This window comes from Pteronotus mesoamericanus, unplaced genomic scaffold (genome assembly GCF_021234165.1).
Source record: "Pteronotus mesoamericanus isolate MK-2021 breed Mesoamerican mustached bat unplaced genomic scaffold, CSHL_Meso_final contig_214, whole genome shotgun sequence".
NCBI lineage: Eukaryota > Metazoa > Chordata > Mammalia > Chiroptera > Mormoopidae > Pteronotus > Pteronotus mesoamericanus.
The window spans coordinates 5,099,182-5,121,342 of NW_026555089.1; the positions used below are offsets into that span (position 1 = coordinate 5,099,182).

General features: G+C 56.0%; 1 protein-coding gene across 1 annotated transcript; it reads right to left on the bottom strand.

Moving 5' to 3' along the window:
• Positions 1 to 611: 611 nt before the first annotated feature.
• CAPN1 (calpain 1) lies at positions 612 to 21,428 on the bottom strand. Its single transcript, XM_054570896.1, has 22 exons — positions 21,274 to 21,428; positions 20,336 to 20,603; positions 20,110 to 20,179; positions 19,731 to 19,849; positions 18,086 to 18,219; positions 17,830 to 17,998; positions 17,001 to 17,084; positions 16,628 to 16,713; positions 16,230 to 16,304; positions 15,932 to 16,092; positions 7,551 to 7,729; positions 6,673 to 6,684; positions 5,710 to 5,921; positions 5,582 to 5,621; positions 4,940 to 5,005; positions 4,795 to 4,852; positions 3,353 to 3,417; positions 2,844 to 2,912; positions 2,553 to 2,631; positions 2,032 to 2,148; positions 1,720 to 1,778; positions 612 to 1,361 (listed from the first exon to the last, which is right to left on the bottom strand). Exons 2-22 carry the CDS (start codon positions 20,600 to 20,602, stop codon positions 1,335 to 1,337), a joined length of 2,148 nt encoding a protein of 715 aa, XP_054426871.1. The 5' UTR covers position 20,603; positions 21,274 to 21,428; the 3' UTR covers positions 612 to 1,334.
• Between the last annotated feature and the right edge of the window lie 733 nt (positions 21,429 to 22,161).

Genomic DNA, 22,161 nt, shown 5'->3' on the forward strand with positions numbered 1-22,161 from the left:
TCCGAGGCCCAGCAGAACCCGGCCGGGGGACTCCCAAAGGCGAGATGCAGGCTCGGGACGCTCCAGGCCCTGTGCCAGCCTGTGGCGGGCAGCGTCAAGGCAGCCTGCCGTCGGGGCGCCACCGGGGCTCCCAGCGGCCGAGGGCAGCCCCCACCCTACACCTGGGCTCCATCTGCCTTTGATCTGCACGTGCTGTCCTCGTTTGTGGCTTCCTCTGTACCCCCACCATCCCAACTCCTCCTCCTCTACCGCCACCTCAACCCACTCTTATCTCTGGTAAGAAAAGCCCTGATCCCAGAGGGGGCCCCCCAGCCGCTTACATAAGCTGCAGGTGTCTGGGTCACAGGGGACCCCGCCCCCAGAGGGCATGAAGGAGGCTCTGTGCCCTGGGGAGCTGCCTGGGGGTCAGGATTGCGCTAAGTAGGGGTTTTGGTTTCAGCCAGAGCCTCACAGGCCGGAGCGGAGAGCGCAGGGGAGGCAGGGGTGCGGCCTCCAGGACTGCCAGGCGGGGGCATAGGCACAGGAGGGCCATGCTGCTCAGGTTCCCGGTGGCCCTGCAGGCCACGGTGGCAGTTTTGGGCAGGAACAGACTCCGAAGGCAGATGTGGGGCCTTTTTCCTTTATTATTTGGGGTTTCTCTGCGTGGAAACACGAGCCCCCCCACCCCACACCCAGGTGCCTTTGGCACCCCCGTAAGTCGTATACCAGTCCCGCAAGTCCCCTTTAAAATCACCAATATAAAAAAGGAGGGAGGGAGGGGAGGAGGCAAGGCCTGATCATCCCCCGGGTCAGGCGGCTCCCGGTCCACAGACAGGGCTGGCGGCCAGGTCGTGGGGCAGGGCGGGCATTGGCTTCTGCACAGGAAGGAACAGGCGTTCCTGGCCCCGGGGACGCAGCCGGCCCTGGCTGGGAGGGCTCCGCACGCTACAATACAGGCCGTACAGAGCTAGTGGTTACGGCTTCAGTCTGCAGGTGAGGCCAGGCGAGTGGTCTCTGGAGTGAGGGGTGAGGACACATCAGGATGCTGGGCGGCCGGGGCTGTGAGCTCCCCCGGACCCTGTCCTGAGGCAGGAACAAGCGAAAGCTGCCTTCCTGGCTTGGCGACGAGGGGGGCTGGGGAGCCCATCTGAGCCCACGGTCTTCAGAGCAGGGAGGCCCACACAGCTCTGCCCAGAGCAGTCGAACCGTGGCGGCCGAGAGGTGAAGGGACAGGAGGCCGCCTCCGCTCCGAGGAAGGCACTTGCAGCTGGCGGGGCCTGGTCTGGCGAGGCGAGAAGGCGCGGCGGGCAGACGACGGAGGGAGAGGAGCGCGGCAAGGGGGCCTGATCCTTGCCTCATGCAAACATGGTCAGCTGCAACCACTGCCCGGCGGGGAGGAGACCGGAGGGAAGGGTCAAGCGCGGCACACCCCAAGGCCGCTCCCCCAGCCCCACGGCTCAGGGGCCACCATCTCTTCAGCCCCTCTGATGAGGGCAGGTCAGAGAGGCACCCCCTCAGCGGATATGGGGGTGGGTTCTTTCTTACCTCCTCTACCCCTGGGAGACCAGGCTGCTGGCTCCTGCAGAGGCCTCCAGGGGTCTGGCCCGCCCTCCCCGCTCCCGTCCCAGGACCCAGACACCCCTCCTTCCCTGGCCGTGAGGGCTGGCCCCGAGGCCCAGGAAGGTAAGACCGCTCCACCGCCTGAGTCCCTTCCCCTCCCTGGCCAAGGGAGGTTCCCACCTTAAACAAGTCGAAGGTCACAACTCCATCCAGATCTGTGTCCAAAGTTTTGAAAAACCCTGTGTGTTCAAGAAAAGATGACGTGAGGCTGAGAATTCTGGGAGGTGGTCTCACAGGCCCCCCCCCCTACCTTACCCCCCACTTCTCCACAGCACCCCGAGCTCTCTCACCCGTCACAGCCATTCGAGGCTCTTCCTGCTGCCTGAGAGCAGCCCCACACGTCTGCCAGCACTCAGCGCCCATGGGGTCGCCTGCCCGGCCCATGCCACCGCGGGCCTCCATCCGGAGGGGGAGCCGGACGGGGATACTCACGGAACATGGTCTCCAGCCGCACCAGGCAGCACACGAAATTGTCAAAGTCCACAGCCAGGTCAGGCTCCGAGTAGCGGGTGATGATGAGCTCGTACAGCTTCTTGTTGAGCTTGAAGCCTGGCCCAGGAGAGCAGGTGAGAACCAGGGAGGCGCCGCCCAGCCCAAGGGGAAGCAGTGGGGGCTGGGGGAGCCCGGCGCTGGAAGCCTGAGCCCTGCCTCTCTCCCCGTGGAGGCTGTGGCGCACTCCACACCTCTCTGCCTGTGTGGCCTCAGGCCAGTCACTTTCCCTCGCTGAGTCCCACTTTTCTCTGTGCACAACAGGGCACTAAAAGCCCCTATCCTCAGTAGCTGCAGTAAACGCTGCTAAAACACTTAGCTCAGTAACCCCAGCGAAAAGAGAGACGATGGCTGTTCCCACACCACCACCATCACCATCATCACCCCCACGGACAAGGGCCACTTGTCAGGAAAGCGGCCGGGGGTCTGGGGCTCCACGGGTACCCGCCGCCCTCGAGCCTCACCTGCAGACTCGATGGCCATCCGCATCTCGTAGGCACTCATGCTGCCCGACTTGTCCAAGTCGAACTTCCGGAAGATGGCCTGGGGCGGGGAGCAGCAGGTGAGGGCTAGGCCCAGGCAGCAGCCCTTCCGGTCCGCCCCAGGGCGGAGGGTTACTGGGAGTCGGGGAGAGGCCCAAAAGGAGGGCCGGGGGCCAGGTAGGTGGGCTCCAGAGAAGCAGCTCCAGGGTGGAGGGCCTGCGGCCACTAAGGCCGCAGAGGAGGGGCGACCGCGCTGCCAGCAGGCCCACCTACCAGGTAATTCCGGATGCGGTTCCATAGGATATTGAACTCCACTAGGCCCAGCTTCCCGTTGCCGTCCCGCTGGGCAGCCATTAAGGAAAAAACTTCACAGCTTAAACCAGGTGCGGGGAGAGAGAGAGCAGTGCGGGAGGAGGGGAGACTGGCCGCAGAGAGCGCCAGACGAGGGGAGACATGGCAGGACCCGAGTACCAACTACTGTCAGCCCTGTCAGCCCCTGGCCAGGCCGCCCGTCCTCTGAATGGGGGGAGGGGTGGGGACACGTGCAGAGAGAGTGCCAGCCTGAGGGTCACTCCGGGATGCAGGACCTGCTCCACTTCTCACTTGACCCAAGGCATGGGACTCAGTTTCCCTGTCCCAATCAATGGGATGATGCCCAGGGAAGGCACTGGTCCACCCCTGCTCCACAGAACTTTGTTCCTTTCTCTGCACTGTTCCTGGGAAGTCACTCAGCGCCTTCCCCACACCTATGTGCCCCAACCCCAAGCCCCGTGGCGGGATACGTCCATGAGGTTCACCATGCTGCGGCAGGACTCCAGGCTGAAGCCCTTGGTCCGCAGGTCTTTGTCTGGAAGAAAAAAAACAGTTCCAGAGATGCCTCAGAAATTAAACAATGACCCAGCGATCCCACTTCTGGGAATGTATCCAAAGGAACCCAAAACACTAATTTGAAAGAACATGAGCACCCCTATGTTCATTGCAACGTTATTTACAATCACCAAGATATGGAAGCGGCCCAAATGTCCAGCAGTAGATGAGTGGATAAAACAACTGTGGGACGGTTACATAATGGAATACTCCTCAGCCATAATAAAGAAGAAAATTTTACCCTTTGCAACAGTATGGATGGACCTGGAGAACATTACGCCAAGTGAAATAAGCCAGTCAGAGAAAGACAAATACCATATGATTTCACTCATATGTGGACTCAAATGAACAGACTGAACTGACAGGCAAAACAGAGACAGACTCATAGATGGAGAGCAGATGACAGCCGGGGGACAGGAGGTTAGGGGGCGGAGGGGTTGAACACAAAGGACTCATGGACGTGGACAACAGTGTGGTGATTGCTGGGGGGGAGGGGGTACAAGGGGAAAGTGGTAATGGGAAAGGTATAAGTGGGAATGGGAAAAAATAATAAAGATTATATATTTAAGAAAAAGAAAAAGGAAAAAAAGAAAAACAGTTCCAGCCCCACAGCCCAGTGAGATTCCTGGGCCTGCTCCGAGGCAGGGGCGCCCAGCCAGACAGGATCAGGGAGGTAACATTTTTGTGTCCCCTGATGTACAAAATCTAGCAGAGTAAGTGTGCAGTATAGCGCTTTTTGAATAATCCGAAGTAACAGTTTAAAGTCTCTCAGCAAGCTAGCCAGTGTCCTCACAGCCAAACCAACACCACGATCAGCCCAGAGTAAAATGAAACAGGTACAAAGTGGCTGTGAAAGACATGCGATGAAAACACGCAGCAAAGGTGGCCTCAGCCGGGCCGGGCCGGGGTCTGCGGGCTCCGGGGTGGGAAGGGGAGCAGAGTTCCAGGGAGGGAACGGCACAGATGGAGGTTGGAGGTCAGAGGTCAGAGGTGGGGGCCAAGGGAAGGTTGGGAGTGGCTGCCTTCAGTTGTCATATTGGGGAGTAGCCCTGAGTCTGTCTTCTGGGAGGAGGGGGTCCTGTACGTTGGCCCTAAAGTGCTGCCAGCGGCTAAGCTTCTAATCACAACAGGGCACCGCACCCAGGCACAGAGAATGGGGTCCCGCAAGATGGCATGAGGAGTATGCGGGGAAAGTGGGGGAGAGCAGGGCTCAGGAAGGCAGTGGAAGGTTTCCCCACCCATGAAGACCAAGGGGCTGGGTTCAGTCAGGGTGGGAGCAGAAACCTAGACTATGGAGTTTGGAGGAAACAGCGGGGAGCAGGACACAGGGTGGACAGCAGCCCTCGGGGACACTCACGTTTCTTGATGATCCTGTTGAGGATGGTCTGCAGCTCCTTGACGCTGATCTCCAAGTCCTGCAGGAAAAGGGAGGATGGCACCTTCCCTGGGAGAAGCCACCCCGCGAGGCCCCCGAGGCCCCCGCCCACCGCGCCCCTGCCTACCTCTCCTGCCAGCTGTCTGAAGAGGGTCTTGAAGCTCTCATCAATCTCCTCTTCCGAGAGCACTTGCTGGATGGAGAAAGGGGGCAGGTCAGGGACACCCCAGCCCGGCCGCCCCATGGGCAGCAGCCGGAGGCAGGGCTGGGGCCACCGATCAGCTACGTGTCACTTCGCCTCTCCGAGCCTCACTCTTTTCGTCTGTAAAATGGGAATCTAGCCCCTCCCTTTGCCCCCTGCCTAGGATTCTTGGGGCCTAAATGAGGAGGGAGCAGGTCACTCAGTGCCAGGGGAGCTTTGGCTCCCTGCTGTGCTACCCTGGGCAAATTCCTTAACCTCTCTGCGCTTGAGTTTTCCACTGAGAGGGGAGACGCTGACAGCCCCCAGACAGTGCTGTTGTGGAGGAAACAGGGAGACCTGGCGAAAGTCCTCTCAGCGCAGGCCCGGCAGAGAACAAGAACACAGGGACACAAAGTCCTCTGCAAACTGTCAAGTGCTAGACAAATGAGGACTTAGTATTATTGCTATGGCTCCTGCCAGAAGGCGCTCTGCCCTGCCAGCCAGAGCCAGGGGACAGGGCCTCCAGGTTCCCCTCACACACCCAGGGTCGGGGGAGGAGAAAGGCCCGGTTGGGGGCAGGGCACGCACCTCATCGGGAAGGTTGGCCTGGACCTGGTCGTCCAGCTCCCTGTAGAGGGTGGGGAGAGAGAGGGGCTGGTCAGTGGGTGCAGGGAGGCCTGTCGGGGGCGGGACGCAAGGCGGGGCCCACGACTCACTCGGTCCCGGCGCTCTTCTCCGAGAAGAAGCGCAGCACGAAGTCGCCCTCCTTGTTGGGCTCGAAGGTGGAGGGCACCACCACGTACTCCCCAGGCGGCAGGCAGAAGCGGGTGCTGACCTCCCGCAGGTTGATGAACTGCTCTGATCGGGCCCGGGACGCGTTGGCCAGGAAGAAGTCCCGCTTCAGGTGCACGGCTGACTGGCCCACCAGCTGGTGGATGGGAAGGAGGGGGTGGGGGCTGCAGCGGCCCACTCAGCCCACCCTTAGGAGCTGCCCCCAGACCCAGAGGCCAGCCTCCCAGTCCTGGGCAGGGGCTGGAGAGCTGGATCATGGCTCAGTCCCCCACAGGCTGCGTGACCGTCACAAGTCATTTTGTCTCAGTTTCCTTATTTGCAAAATGGGGGCAATAACCCTCCCTACTGCACCGAGTGGAGGCAAATGTAGATACTATGGCTGTGTAATAACATTCTCCTTGTTGCTACTTGGAGCGTCCTCCGCGTCAGACACCGCAGGGCACGGGTGGCACCTCACTGAACGCTCGTGGCAGCCCTGTGCGACGGTGCCCTTAAGCCCATCCCACAGACACTGACGTCCAGGCTTAAAGCTTAAGCGACTTGCTCAAGGGCACAGAACGCTCAGCCACCCACCGCCCTGCTCCTAACCGGCGACGGGAAGGCCTCAGCCAACAGTCAAGCAGCGTAAACAGCAAGAGAGGGTATGCGTGGTGGGCGGGACTCTGGGGGCAAGGGTTCAAATCCAGCTCCCTCACTTGGTATCTGCTCTGACCCCCAGTAGGGCAGTTTGCTCTGCCCACAACAATGGGCGCTTTGTGAGCAGTAGAACGAGGCGACTTCTTAGTTCTCTATGTATTGGCTTGCCATGGTCCTGCTCCCCTTGGGGCACCATCGGGCATGTGTGTTCAGGGGCGTGTAAATCCAGGTGAGTCACGTGCCACACCTACCTCCGGAGGGACCTGCAAGAGAGATAGGAAAGTCAGAGATGTACGCTTGGCCCAGGGGCAGAGGGTGTGGCACATACTGGGTAGGGGCCCTGAGTTCCTAAGGCACGAACGACGAGACCAGAGGGCAGAGCCCTGGACCCGGGGCCAGTTGTGACCCAGAGAGACACTGGGAACCCGGGGGATCGGCAATATCCTCTTTGTCCCTGAAATATCCCTGGGCTTCAGCTCTGAGTGAAAGCCCCCAGGACAGCCCCCAGGGTGGCCAACAGCAACGTCCTACAGCCCCGGGCCTCAGAGGTCCACCTGCCACCAGGAGCCCTAGGCCCAGGCCGAGGCTGGGGCCACCCTTTACCGCCACCAGGGAGGTCCAGGCGCTTCAGTCTGTCTTGGACACAGTGCAGGTGTATCACACACCCCCACACCAGCCTCTGCTTACACACTTCCAAGACAGGGAGCCCAATACTCCTCCAGGGCAACCCACCTGCCCACTTCTTTCTGAAGCTAAACCAAGGTGTAGCCCCCAAAGGCTGCCTTCCAGGTGTCAGACACATCAAGCTCCCCCTTCCCTAGAGCAGCCTTCTGGCCTGTGGGAACCCCAGAATCTCCCCCTCTCCTAGCCATACGTCTTCTCCCTCCCCCTCCACCCGCCTCACGGGATGAATTTTAGGCCCCTGCCGGCCTCGAGTCTGGCACAGGGCCTCAGCAGGTGCCTCCCTGGGCTCAGCCTCCTGCCTCGTGGCCGGATTCACCCAGGGGGCTCAGGATGGGCCAGCGGCAGCGGCTGCGGTATCCTAGGGCGCCCCCTGTCGGATCTCACCGGCGATGGGCGGGGGCCAGCTTTGCTGCCGGGTTCGGGTTCCGGGCCCTCCGCCGCTCACCTCGTACACTGCAAAACCGATGGTCTCCATGTCGCGGCCGAAGCGGCGCTCGCGGCGGCGATGCTTCTGCATGAGCGCCAGCACAAAGCTGCAGCCTGACTCTCGACCCCCGTAGTCGTCGTCCAGGTCATCGGGCTCCTCCAGCCGGATCTTGAACTGGGGGTTCACCCAGAAGGTGGCTGCAAGAGGAGAAGAGGTTGGAATCAGAGCCTCAAGCCTCCTCCTCCCCCATGTGTCCGTCCATTCATTCATCCACTTAACGAACATTACTAAGTGCCCACAATGTGCCATGAGACAGACATGCAGGGAGACGCACACACAGCTCTCCTCCTTCAAGAGTTCACATTCCTGATGGGGAGGCAAAGTATGAGCAAGCCAGGTTAACTAATAGAACAATTACAGAGAGTAAGCAAGCTGGAGTGGGTCAGGGAAGGCATCTTAGGGGTGGCACTGAGCCGAGAGCTGAAGGGGAGTCCTGGGAAAACACTAGAAGCAGGGGCCAGGCAGAGGAAGACATAAGCCCCACAAGATAGGACAGCCAGTGATGCACGAGGCTCTGGGCTCCCGTGAGGTGCCCGGGGTTTGCAGGAGCCAGGACTGTGGTGAGGAGTGTGGACTGAATCTAAGAGCAAATGGGCCTTCTCACAGACTTGCATGGGGAGGCATGATTGGAATAGGGGTTAGGATTTAATTTTTTTTTATCCTCACCCGAGGACATTTTTTTTTCATTGTTTTCAGAGAGAGAGGGGGAGGAAGGCAGAGAGAAAAACACTGATATGAGAGAGAAACATCAATCAGTTGCCTGTCGTATGCGCCTAACCCGGGGTTTGAACCCGCGACCCATATGTGCCCTGACAGGGAATTAAACCCACCACCTTTCAGTTATGGGATGACGTTCCTACCAACTGAGCCACACCAGTCAGAGTAGGATTTTATTTTTTATTTTCATTTATTTTAATTCAGCCAAAGGTTTTGATGAATTGATTGTACCTAAAATGAATTAGGATTTTAAAAGATGACTAGAGCTAATGTAAGGACAGTGAGAGCCCTGGCTGGTGTGGCTCAGTGGATTGAGCACCAGCCTGGAAACCAAAAGGTTGAAGGTTCAATTCCCAGTCAGGGCATGTGCCTGGGTTTTGGGCAAGATCCCCAGTTGGGGTCATTGAGGGAATCGAGCAGTGTTTCTCTTGCACATTAATATTTCTCTCCTTCCCATCCTCCCTCCCTCCCCTCTCTCTAAAAATAAATAAATAAAATATTGGGGGAAAATAAAGGAAAGAGGTGAGAGAAAGCAGGTCTGATAGGAGGCTACAGAGCTGCAAAGGGTGATGGCACTTGCATTTCTGACAGTTTGGCGACTCACCTCCCTAAACAACTCCCTGCTGAAAACTAAGCCTGATAGAATATGCAAAATCTCTTTTTAAAGACACTAATAAGCTGCAGCATCCTCCCTGCCCCCACACAAAGTTGACATTAATCAAAAAGATATATAATAACAAGTGTTTGCCAGGAGGTGAGGAAATCAGAACCCCCTCACAGCTGGCGGGAATGCACAGCGGTGCCGCCGCTTTGTAAAGTAGCCTGGCAGGTCCTCAGATGGTCAAACGTGGCCTTACCACAGGAGCCCGCAGCTCCGCTCCTAGGTGTATACCCCTGAGAAATGAAAACACATCCCCACGACAACTTGTATGTGAATGTTCATAGCAGCACTATCTATAAAAGCCAAATGGTAGAAACACCCCCATTTTCCATTAATTGATGAATGGATAAACAAAATGTGGTAAAACTGCACAAAGGAATGTTATTCAACAATAAAAATGGAGTACTGATACACACCATAACATGAGGAAACTTAAGTGGTCCTGGCTGGTGTGGCTCAGCGGACTGAGTGCCGGCCTGCAAACCAAAGGGTTGTGGATCCGTTTCCCAGCCAGGGCACATGTCTGGGTTGCAGGCCAGGTCCCCTATCGGGGGCACTTGAGAGGCACCCACACATTGATGTTTCTCTCCCTCTCTTCCTCCCTTCCTCTCTCTCTAAAAATAAATAAATAAAATCTTAAAAAAAACCCAACATGCTAGATGAAAGAAGCCAGACACAAAGAACCACATATTGTATGATTCCATCTACATTAAATTATATTATCCAGAACAGGCATATCCATTGATTTGCTTGGTACCAAAGCCAACTAAAGATAGCACAAGAAAAGAAAATTACAGACCAATACCACATATGAATATCAGTATAAAAACCCTTAACAAAATACCATCAAACCAAATCCAACAGTATATTAAAAGGATTATAGAGCCCTGGCCAGGTAGCTCAGTGGGTTAGAGCATCGTCCCAATACACCAAGGTTGCAGGTTCAATCCTCAGTCAAGGCACATGTAAGAATCAACTAGTGGAACAACAAATCAACATTTATGTTTCTCTCTCCCCCTCCCTCCCTCTCCCCACCTCAACTGCCTTCCTTTCTCCAAAAACCAATAAATAAAATTTTAAAAAATAAAATAAAAAATATATTTTAAAAAGGATTATATACCTGAAATAGGTTTTAATTCTAAGAATGAAAGGAGAGTTCAACATATGAAGATCAATCAATGTAATATACCACGTTAACAGAACAAAGAGAAGAAACACACGATCGTCTTGACAGAGAAAAGGCATTTGACAAAATCCAACAAACATTCATGATAAACTATTTGAATAAACACTCTAAAAAAAGATAAACGGCCAATAAATAAATACATGAAAAGCTATTCAACATCATTAGTCATTAGGAAAATGCAAACCAAAACTTCAACAAGATACCACTTTATACCCACTAGGATGGCTATAATAAAAAAGATGGACAACAACAAGTGTTGACAAGGACATAGAGAAACGGGCACCCCCAGATATTGCTAGTGGGAATGTCAGCTGATGTTACCACTTTAGAAAACAGTGGCCGTTCCTCAAATTTTAACATCGAAATACTACACAACCTAAGAGTTTCAACTTCCTACTTATAGACCCAAAAGAATATACGCTCACACAAACACATGTACATGAATGTTCATAGCAGCGCTGCTTGTAATAGCCAAGCGCTGGAAATAACCCAAATGTTCATAGGCTGATGCATGAATAAGCAAAACGTAGTCTACCCATATCATGGAGTAGTATCCTGCCATAAAAATAAAATGATGTGTTGATATATGCTACAGTGTAGATGAACTTTGAAAATACTGTGTTCAGGAAAATAAACCAGGCACAAAAGGTTACATATGGTATAATTCCACTTATATGAAATCTCCAGAAAAGGCAACTCTATAGAGACAAAAAAGTAGATTAGTGGTTGCCAGGAGCTGGGGGAGAGGACTAGGGAGTGATCCCTAATGGATACAGCGCTTCCTTTAGGGGCAGTGAAAGGGTTTTGGGATTAGATAAAGGTGACAGCTTCACAGCACTGAGAATAAAGGAAAACCCACTGAACTGCACACATTAAAAGAGTAAATTTTGCTCTGACCGGGGTGGCTCAGTAGATCGGGCATCATCCTAGAAAGTGAAAGGTCGCCGGTTCAATTCCCAGTCAGGGCACGTGCCTGGGTTGCGGGTTTGGTCCCTGAATGGGGCGCACACAAGAAGCAACTGACTGGTGTTTCTCTCTCACATCGATGTTTCTCTCCCTGTCTTTCTCCCTCCCTTCTCCTGTCTTTAAAAATAAATAAATAAAATCTTCTAAAAAAGAAGAAGGGGGGAATTTTATGGTATGTGAATTATCACAATTCTTTTAAAACTTATGTATCAAAATTGTAACTCAAAGATATATTTGGAGAGAAATTTCTTGTCTTAGGAGCTTATATAGAAAAAAATAACCCAAATTAATAAAACAAGCCTCTAATTTAAGAAGTCATAAAATAAAATGTAAAAATAAACCCAGAGAAAGCAAAGGAACAGAAGAGCAAAGATGACATAAAATAGTACTATACAGAGGATCAACTGTCAGAAGTCATTTCTCTGTAAAGTCTAATATTGACAAATTTATCACGAGATTAATAAAGACAATAGAGGCAGTGCACCCCTGACTAGGGTAGCTCAGTTGGTCGGGCATAGTCCCCCAAGGCAAAAGGTCCCCAGTTCCATTCCTGGTCCAACCAAGGGCACACGCCTTGGTTGTGGTTTCCGTACCCAGATGGGGCGCATACAAAAAGCAATTAAGCAATGTTTCTCTCACACATCGATGCTTCTCTCCCTCCTTTCTCTTCTCTCTAAGAATAAACAAATAAAGTCTAAAAAAAAAAGGGCCCTCACTGGTGTGGCTCAGTGGATTGCGTGCCAGCCTATGAAATTAAAGAAAGGTCATCAGTTCAATTCCCAGTTGGGGCACATGCCCGGATTGCGAGTCAGGTCCCCAGTTGGGGGATGTGTGAGAGGCAACAGATCGATGTTGCTCTCCCTTCCTTCCTTCCTCTCTAAAAATAAATGAATGAATGAATGAATGAATAAAATCTTTTCAGAAAAGGAGGCAGTACAAATAAGCAACACTGTGAATAAAAAAAGGATATCAACAGATGAGCTATCAGAATATATTAAGGATAACTTTTCACTAATAACTTTGATAAAAGATGCAAAGGATAAACTTCTAAAAAATACAACTCCTCAAAATAGGCTTAAGAGGAAACAGAAAACCTGAATAACCCTATCACCATTAAAGACACTCAATATCAAAAGTTACTCTCCACACAAAGAACAGAGCAGGCCTGGCAGGCTTACAGACCAGTTCCACCGAACTTTCCAGCAACAGATCACTTCTCTCATATAAATTCTTCTAGAAAACAGAAAGAAAAGCACTTCCCAATTCACTTTAGAAGCCAACTATAAATATTGCACTGACACTAATACTACACAAGTTCACGATAAGAAAGGAAAACTAGCCCTGGCTGGCGTGGCTCAGTGGATTGAGCACCGGACTGTGAAGCAAAGGATAGATGGTTTGATTCCCAGTCAGGGCACGTGCCTGGGTTGCAGACCAGGTCTCCAGAGGGGTGTGTGTGAGAGGCAACCACACACTGATGTTTCTCTCCTACTCTTCCTCTCTACCCCTCTCTAAAAATAAATTAAAAAAATATTTTTAAAAATGTTATGTTATGAACTTGTTTTTATCTCAGAATATAAGATTGATTTAATGTTATAAAAGTGGTAAATGTAATTTACCATTTTGACAAATAAAAGGAAAAAAGCACATTATAATAATGAATAAAATTAAAAGTACTTAGTGAAATTAAATTGCATTAATTTGGTAAAAGGTATCTACAAAAAAAACAAGAGTAGGAAAGTTTTTAGTGATGAAACCTATAGTAAAGATTTAGTAGTGAAAACTTTTCCTTTTAGAGAGGACATAGCCATTTCTTTGTTTTTAAGATTTTATTTTTATTAAAAGAAGCTTTTTTAAAAATTTACTTTTAGAGAGAGGGGAAGGGATGGAGAAGAAACAACAATATGCAAGAGGTACATTTATTGGTTGCTTCTCACATGTCCCCAACCAGGGACCTGGCCCACAATGCTGGTATGTGCCCTGGCTAGGAATCAAACCTGAGACCTTTTGGTTTACAGGCCAGCACTCAATCCACTGAGCCACATCAGCCAGGGTAGGACATAGCCATTTCTATTCAACATTCTACAGTCCTGACCAGCATGTGAAACAAGGACACATAACAAAAGTTACAAGAATTGGAAAAAGAGAAACAAATTTGTGATTATTTGCAGATGTTACACTGTCAATTAGAAAACCAAAGAGAATCTACAGATAAATCCTTAAAATGACTTAGTTTAACAAATTTGCTGGATACAAAGTAAATGTCACAGGTCAAATGCATGTTATTGTATCAGCAACTCTTCCTTGAGAGGTGTTATTTTATTTTAAAAGAGATACTATTGCCCTGATGGTGTGGCTCAGTGGGTTGGGCATCATCCCTCAAACCAAAAGGTCACCAGTTCTATTTCCCAGTCAGGGCACAGGCCTGGGTTGCGGGTTTAGCCCCAGTTGAGGTGCGTATGAGAGGCAACTGATCAATGTTTCTCTCAAGTCAATGTTTCTGTCTCTCTCTCCCTCCCTTCCCTTTCTAAAAATAATTAAATAAAATATTTTTAAAAACAGAGATACTATTTACAATAGCAACAAGATGCAAGAGTCTCTAGGAATAAATCTCAAAAGACATATGAGCCCTTGCTGATAAAAATTATAAAATTTTGGCCGTGGCTGGCACGGCTCAGTGGACTGAACGCCAGCCTGCGAACCAAAGGCTTGCCGGTTGGATTCCCAGTCAGGGCACAGGCCTGGATTGCGGGCCGGGTCCCTAGTTGGGGGCGTGCGAGAGGCAACCACACATTGCTGTTTCTCTCCCTCTCTTTCTCCTTCACTTCCCCTCTCTCTGAAAATAAATAAATAAAATCTTCAAAAAAATTATAAAATTTTTTTGCAAGACATTAAAGGCTGAAATATATAGAGATATACAGCAGTCTTCTCTTATCCATGGATGCCTGAAGCTGCAGATAGTACCAAACCCTACATAGTCTATGTTTTTCCCTATAAATACATACTACAATGAAGTTTAATTCATAAATTAGGTACAGTAAGAGGTTACCAACAATTACCACTAATAGAATAGTTGTAATAATATTGTAATAAAAGTTACGCGAAAGTTTTAAAAAAACAAGAAAAAGAAAAAAACCCAAAAACTGCTGTGAAGGTGGCGCCTCTCTCTCAAAATAACTTATACTGTACTCACCCTTCTTTTCAGGATGACGTGAGACGTCACAATGCCTACGTGGGGTGATGAAGCGAGGTGAGGGATGTAGGCATTGTGACTGAGCGGCAGACTGCTATACGGGCTACTTGGTCACACGCAGTGACCCTGCGGCGGTCAGTGGCTCTGATACCCTAGACCACTACTAAGTGACTGTCCAGTGCGGAGAGACGGATCAAAGGGGTGCTTCCGTCCTTGGCCTGCCAAGATTTCGTCAGGCCACTCAGACTGACATTAGATCCCTTACGAGGACGAAGAAGTGAGCCAGGCGAGAGCGGCTGGGCGATGCGGGACCGGGCACCGGCAGCGGAGGGTCTGGCAAAGCCACGGCCGTGGGCGACCCTCGCAAGAGCAGTTGCAGCAGCTTGGTGAGGATGGCGGCTGGACCGGAGAGGGGCACAAACCGAACCAGACATGACAAAGGAAACAGCGGTGTGGCCACTCCTGAGAAAGTTTGCTTTGAAGGGGAGCAGAGAAACAGGGGACGGGGGTTGGGGGGAGTGAGATCGAGACAGGGCTACTTTAAGACAGAAGGTTCTGCGCGATGAGAGGGGATGACGGAGGAAGGCTGTCACAGGTGCGGGAGGACGCGGTGCAGCAGGTCGGGGGCCCCAAGGGCTGGGACGGTTCCTCCATTGTCACAGGAGGGAATGTAGTAAAGATGGCACAGCTCCAGAAAGGGCGGGGCGTCGGCAGTGGGAGTATGAGGGGGCGCCCCGCGTGATGAGGTCCATTATCAGTGACACGCCAGGCCAGGTGTGCCAATGAGTAACGGGCGGGAGGCTTATGGAGACAGCGGGGACAGCGCGGACTAGCCGTGGAACCGCCGCGGGCCAGGCAGAGTGCTCATTTGAGGTTTGTGGCTACTAAAGTACAGGGAAGGCACCGCCCCCGGGCGGGAGAGTTCTCTCCGGCCACATTCTGTGATTCCAGAGCAGGGGAAGAGGTCCGCGGCTGTGCCAAGTGACAGGGGCGGAGCGAGCCAGGAGCCAGCGCGCTGAGCGTGAGCAGCGGTGAGGACGCCCTGGCCTGGCCAGGAGAGCACGGGTGGGGGTGCGGGGCAGCGCAGGAGTAGCGGGTTCACCAGGTCGGACAGGCCAAGGAGCCTGAGGGCTCCCGGGAGGGGGTCGAAAGGGTTGGGGGCGAGGCTCTGAGAGGGATGTTTGCTCTCAGGGCGGTGGCTGAACTGAGGTGAAGGAGAAGGTTGCTGCAGGTGAGGATGACAAGGGACTGAGAGGCCAGGCAGTGGCCACATCGTCCGCAAGCATCTAGAAGCCCAGGGAGAGGTGACAGCGGGGTCAAGGAGGAAGGCTGTGGACCAGGAGGAAGGTCCGGGATTGAGGAGTGACAGGAAGTGGCTGGATGGCAACAAAGTGTCTTCCCCGGTTAGCACCCTGGGCGCAGGCCCCAGGGTGGCGGGGCGGGCGGGGCTCTCTGGAATTCACAAGGACGTTCAATATTTGACTCCTCCAAGCAAACTCGAGAGGTCAGCACAGCCACCCCATCTCCAAAGGGTGACACCGAGGCTCAGCGAGAACAGGGGGCAGCAGGGCCGGGGCCCGTCCCCGCGCGCCCCGCGGGCCATGAGGCCAGGTCACCTGGGTAGTTGCGGCAGCCCCCTGCGGTGCTCCCCCGCCGCCAGGTGCCCTCATAGAGGGTGGTGTTCCATTTGCGGAACCGCCGGCTCTTGAGGGCGTCGGGAGTCAGGTTGCAGATCTCTAGGCGGGTAAACTCTCGCATGAAGTCTCGGAATGACATCCTGGGGGTCACGGCGCAGAGGTGAGCCGCGGTCCCCAGCCAGGGCACACAGCGATGGGGCACGGGCCGGGGCTGTGGGGTTTGAGAAGTGGGGCGCAAGGTCTCCAGAGGGGCCGGACCAAGGAGGGAGCTGCTCACCAGAACTCCCCGTCCTCCATCTTGATCCGGAGCTGCTCCCGTTCATAAGGGTCCACATTGTTCCACTCTGAGGAGCTGCGGGGAGAAGGCCCTGTCAGGGGCCGGTGGGCACTGGCCTGCCCGGCCTCTGCCCCTGCGGCCCATCCTCCCCTAGCCCAGGTCAAGGTCAAGCCACAAGATCCCAGGCCCAGGGGCTGCCTTGTCGGGGCCGGAGCCAATGCCCTGAGGATGCTCACAGGCAGGGCCCAGGGGCCCACGTGCCTAGGCCTGGTAACCTGAAGACAGGCCCCTCTGCTCAGTCCCGAGTCCGCCCCAGGCCCGCAGAGCCCTCAGCAGAAATGCCGGCGGCACTGACCAGCCTCCCCAAGCCTCCCCGGCCAGTGCCCGCTGCCCCTCACCCGTCACTCCAGGCCCCCGTCCACTCCACCTCGCCCCAGGGGTTCCGCATCCGGATCAGGCTCACCATCTGGCCCATGTAGTTCACCTGTTCCCAAGAGCTCTCATCAGCGCCTGCTTCCAGCGCGCGCTTTAATGCCCCTTCCCGCCGTTCACCCTCACCAGGCGCTGCTCAGCACCCGTACCCCGCCCACACCCCACTACAGTAAATCAAGGCAACGGGTCAAGATAAATACCCCAGAATGAGAGTCCCCAGGGGATAGAAAAGGTGCTACCACAGCAGAGCCAGCCCCTCCCACAGCCCTGGTCACAGGCCAGAGACACAAGGGCAGGCAAAGATGCCGGCACCAGCCTGCAGGGAAGGCCCCGCGGTACCTGCTTGGCCCCAGTCACAGAGTAGGCGTGGCCCTTCACCAGCTTCTTGAAGGTGACGGCCTCCATGTCCAGAACGCTGGTGATCTGCAGAAGGATGCGTGCTGTGGTCGGGGTGGGGTTCTGGGACCCCGTCAGCACCCCCGCCCCCAGGCAGGGGATGCACCCGGGGCACTTGGGTCCTAGACAGTCGCCCTTGCACCTACAACAGCTGCTGGGAGTGGCAGGCAGGGACTGTGACCCCATCTAACCCAACACCCCCACATGTAGATGCTGCCCCTAGAAGGGCGGCTGCCAGAGTACCCCACCAATGCCGCCACTGATGGGGGGCCTGGGCACCCCAGCACGGCATTCGGCCAGAGCTCTATGCAAGCCCACGGGGCTAGAGTTGAGGATGCAGTTGATGGCGGGGGTGGAGCCCGTTATCAAGGATGAGGCCCAGGGATGCATCATGGGGACAGAAGAGCAGCGAAGGGAGTGAATGCACCGCATGCAGGAGGCTGGGCGACGGGAGCGGGACTAGGGACAAGCCAAGGTCTGGGCTGGTGAACTGGACAGCGACGGGCGTGGTGGTGTTCGAGGACAGAAGCGAGGAGCGGAGGGTCAGGAAGACAAGCTGCAGTCTGAGGTCTGGGGGACAGGACTGACACCAGCCATGGAGGGGGCAGCGGCGGGGGGTGGGGCTGCAAGGACGGATGCGGCCAAGCGCGCATCCAGGTGGCGGCGGTGAAGCCTGGGTGAGGCTGGGCTGGGCTGGGGGAGGGCACCGCTGGACCACAAGACTCAGGGCACAGTTTGGGGGCAGGGAGGAGGGTGGGCTGGGTGCACTCACGTCGATGGAGCAGCCCAGCAGCGAGCCCCGCTCCAGCGCCTTGAGGATGATTTGGTAGAGGTCGCTGGGCGCCTTGCGCAGCTCGTACCACTCGGTGACGCCACCTGTGAAGTCCTCAAAGCCCTCTGAGGTGCTGCCCCCCGACAGGGCTTCGTAGCTGCCGTTCACCCTGTGGATGGCCTCAAGTCAGTGCCCTGGCCCCACGCAGGACAGTGCACGCGGGGTGGCCCGCAGCTGCCCCCTGGGCCCTACTCACTTGGCATAGGCCTTCTCAAGCAGGGCGCTCCAGAACTCGTTGCCCTGGGCAGAGTGCACGAACACCAGCTGCCCGTCCTTGGTGGGCAGCAGGTCGTCCACAACCACGTCCACCCACTCGCCGAACTGCCACAGCTGTGTGGGGTGGGGAGGGTGCGGTGAGTTCCTGCTTCGGGGCCCCAGCTCCAAGCCTGCAATCGAGCCTCGGTCTGCCACTTACTGGGTCACACTGGATCCCAGAGCATGGTATCCCCTCCAAGCCTCAGTTTCCCTTGCCACAAAAGGCAACAGCAGTGCCTTCCTCACGGGGAAAGCCAACCCAATCGCGAGGGTAAAACTGCCCTCAAAGGGCAGCACTGCTGATCTGTTTGAAAGAGACCGAGGGGTTCTCAGCAGGAATGGAGAGGCTGGGAAGCTTCCCGGCGCTCGGCGCTCGGTGAGCCAGCCCCCTTTAGGACATGCCCCCCTCCCCGTTTAGGCCAGGGTGTGCGTGGGGGGGGGGGTTGGGGGAGGGACACATATATAAGTGGATGTGAACAGAAAACATAACATGCAGATCCTGCCACCACAAGATGGGCGGGGTTTGGATCCTGCAATCACAGGGTTTGCCTCAGAGAAGCCAGAGGCCAGGTTCTCCAAAGGGAGGAGTCAGGAGGAGTCAGGTGGCCTGGGGCCAGAAGCAAGCCAGTGCCCTGAGTAAGAAAGGGTGAGGAACAAGGGGAAAAGGGGAGCTGGTGCACCCAAGTAGCAGGGGTAGTGTGTGTATGTGTGTGGGGGGGGGCAGTAATAAAGAACTGGCCAAAAGAGGTGGGGAGGAGGGAGGGAAGGGGGCAGGGAAAGGGGCTGTGAGGCCACGCCCCCGCAGACAGCCTGGGCAGGGGCAGCGCTTGGCCAACACAGATCACAAGGGGATCCTAGGGATCCTGGGGGTCCTGTGGGCTGTCTCCTGGGACCCAATGTGGGTGAGGATGGAGTACGGTGAGGGGGCCCTCTGACTAGGCGGAAGGAGGAGGACCTCCGGGAGTCTCCACGGCAGGGCTGGGGCGGCGGGGGCTGCTGGGTCCAGAGGGTCTCACCCAGGGTTGCTGGGGGTGTGTCTCTCCCCACACCAGCTTATTAAGAATTCATTAGTATGACTGGATAAACGGGCTTGGTGTGCAAAAACAACATCAGGAAAAGCTGGTTTAAACAGACCCAATCTCAAGTCTTTCTTTTCTGCAGGGCTCTGTCAGGGGCTTGAGGCTGCCAAGGCCCGGGAGGAGTTGGGGGCAGGAGACTGACACCATGGGGGAGGGGTGCCACCTGTTTTCACCCAGCAGAGCATGCTTTTTTTTTAGAAGGGGAAACTGAGACCCTCGGGAGGAGAAAGGATTTGTCTCACAGGATATAACACAGAGATCTTTCTGTTCTTCCAAGCAGTTTCTTGCCGATATGCACAACCACCCAGGAAAATTGCAAAATACCTGCCCAACCGTTTCACACATGACAGATCCTAGATGGCATCGAGAGGTCACATACTTTCGGGAGGGAGGGCTGGCCCCGGCAGGCCATGGCTCTGAGCCACCCTAACTGCAGTCTGCTGTGGACATCAGTCCTCACCTCCTCCACGGCCTGCTACGGCTCTCTCCCTGCCCCCTGCTCCTCACCTGGAAATGGAAGATGCCCGCGTAGCCATCCTGGAAGCTTTGGCCGTGTGGAACCACTCGGTGCAGGAGGGTGTCATTGAGGGTGAGAGAGGCGATGGCAGCCAGGAGCCAACAGTCCCCTGGGATGGGAAACCCACATCAGACCTGCTCTACTAATTTGCTCCCAGAGGGGCACGTGCTTGCCCATTCAGGGGAGAACCTGGGCTTCCCTGGGCAGCATACCCCTCAACTTCCAGAAAATCCCCAGGAATCTGGGCAAACCGGCCCCAGCACTGATAGCCAGTCTGTCTGAGCTTGCAGAAGGGAGGGGCTGAGGCCAGAAGAAACGGGCATGGGAAACTCCTATGGAAAAAAACACCCAGAACCCCCTGGGGCCTACCCAGTGCTCCCTGGCAGATGTCTGTGCGGGTGGCTCCATCCACGATGAACTGGGGGTTGGAAAGCAGCTCCTGCAAGAGACCCGGAGCCCTGTCTCTGGGCCAGCCCCTCCTGCAAATTGGAACCCAGCCATCCCAGACCCCGCGCTGCCTACTAGGAACTTGGAGTCCCCACTAGAGACTCAGGAGTGCGGTAAACTGAGTCCCAGCCAGGGTAGCCCCTCTCACCGTGGGACGCTTCCACTTGATTCCGTAGGTTTTGGAGGAGTTGGGGCCCAGGTCCTTGTAGCCCAGGCTCTGGGTCACCGGGGGGAAGGAGTCATCGCGGAAGAGGGCCCCCCTCTGCAGGCAGTGAGCCCGCAGCTGCTCATAATCCTGGCCCATGTACTTGATAGCATTTTCATGGCGGCCCAGGCCCAGCTCCTTGGCCCGCTGCTTCTGCACTTGTGCAGACACCCCGGTGCAGTACACCGGGGTGATGATCTCCTCAGCCATCCTGATGGACAGAAGGTCCTGCTCAGAACCCAGGCCTTCCCAGGACCAGAACTGGGGCTCTTGCCTTCTCCTGCCCACCCTTCCTCCCCAAACCTGCGGTTTCCCCAATCACTGTTGCCCTCACAGAACTCAAGATTCTGCCACCTCCCTCCGCTCCCAGGAAAGGAGCTCCCCAGGCCTTGGGTGTGCTGGCCACCACCCCCTACTCCCACACAGTGCTACCACCTCTCCCTTCCCAGGCGCCCATTGTCCTTGGCCTGCAGTCCTGTGGTCTGCCCGGCAGCCAGGTGGGGCGGGGCGGAGCCAGAGGTAACAGGGAGCAAGGAAGGTGGGAAATCCCAGGGAAGGCCTCTTAGACCCTGCTGGCCTGCCGGTAAACCCCTCCCCAGACCCGGCAAACTCCTGTTCACTGCCCCTTTCCCTGGCTTGAGGGCTGAGAACGCCAAGCAGTCGAGGTCCCGTCCCCAGGCCCCTGAGGAGGACTGGGTGATCCGGCGCTGGCCCTTTCCCTCTGGCCTTCCCCCAGCCCAGCCAGCTCGGGAGACAGTGGTGCGCGCAGCCTGGGGCGGGCGCCTGGGCAGTGCGCTCTGGGAACCGGGGGTAGGGGCAGCCCCTCAGGCCGGAGCAGCGGCCGGGATCGGCAATCCCGGCCCTGCCACTCAGCTCCTTACCTGAAGGAGGAGTGTTTGGGGGGTCGCTGCGGTCCCAGCGGCTGGCTTCCCGGGTGGCAGCTCAGGGCAGGGCCCAACCAGGAAGAGCGCTCCTCCCCGCCCTCCTCCCGTGCCCCTCCGCCCTCCCTCCTTCTTCTCCTCCTCCTCTGGCTCCGACCCGCTTCCTCTCGGCTCCCCCTTATCTCTCGGGCACCTTCCCTGACTATCTCTCTTACTCACGGTGTCTTCCCGCCCCTTCCTCCGCGGCCCGCAGCGAGCACCGCGCGAGGACAAATTGGTAAAAGGCAGAGTTGTCCCCAGGGAGGGGCCAGCGCCAATCGGGGTGGGGAGGGCTGGGCCTGGACGGAAGGGCACCGCGGGGGGGAGGGAGGGGACAGGGTAGGGCAGGGCAGCGGGTATTTTTAACCAGGGGCAGCGGCTCGTGTTGCACAGCCCGGCGGCCCCACCCGACGCGGCGGCCCCCGAGCGCATTCCCGGGCGTCGGGCCGCAGGCCCCGGCCCCCGGGCTCCTCCCGGCCCCGCCCCCGCGCGGCCGCAGCTGTCCTAACCCCCGCCCCCGGAGTCCGCAGCCGCCCCGCCGAGATTACCTCCGGCGGTGCGGCAGCTGCTCGGCGTAGGGGCCGGGCTGGCGGCAAGCGGACCCCTGTCGGACGCTCCGCAAACGGCAGCCCCACCCCGCCGGGTCCCCGCCGCAGCTGCGTTCCCGGACGGAGCCGGCTCCCCGCCCTCACCCACCCCCTCGCCCCAGGGAACAGGCTCCGGGCGCCTCTACTCCGCCTTAGCGGGCCCTAGCGTTGGGCGGGGCGCAGGGAGCCGGCCCCCCGCCCGGCCGCGGCTGGCTGAATGACCTTGGGTGAGTCCCTTCTCCTGTGCGCTTGGCTCCCTCGT

Excerpts from the sequence above, each read along its gene's own strand:
- CAPN1 (XM_054570896.1), bottom strand. The coding sequence starts at position 20,602 with ATGGCTGAGGAGATCATCACCCCGGTGTACTGCACCGGGGTGTCTGCA. Across the intron at positions 18,220-19,730 it reads CGGGCATCTTCCATTTCCAG|CTGTGGCAGTTCGGCGAGTG; the intron begins GTGAGGAGCAGG and ends CACCCCACACAG. Across the intron at positions 17,085-17,829 it reads TGCTGGGCTGCTCCATCGAC|ATCACCAGCGTTCTGGACAT; the intron begins GTGAGTGCACCC and ends ATCCTTCTGCAG.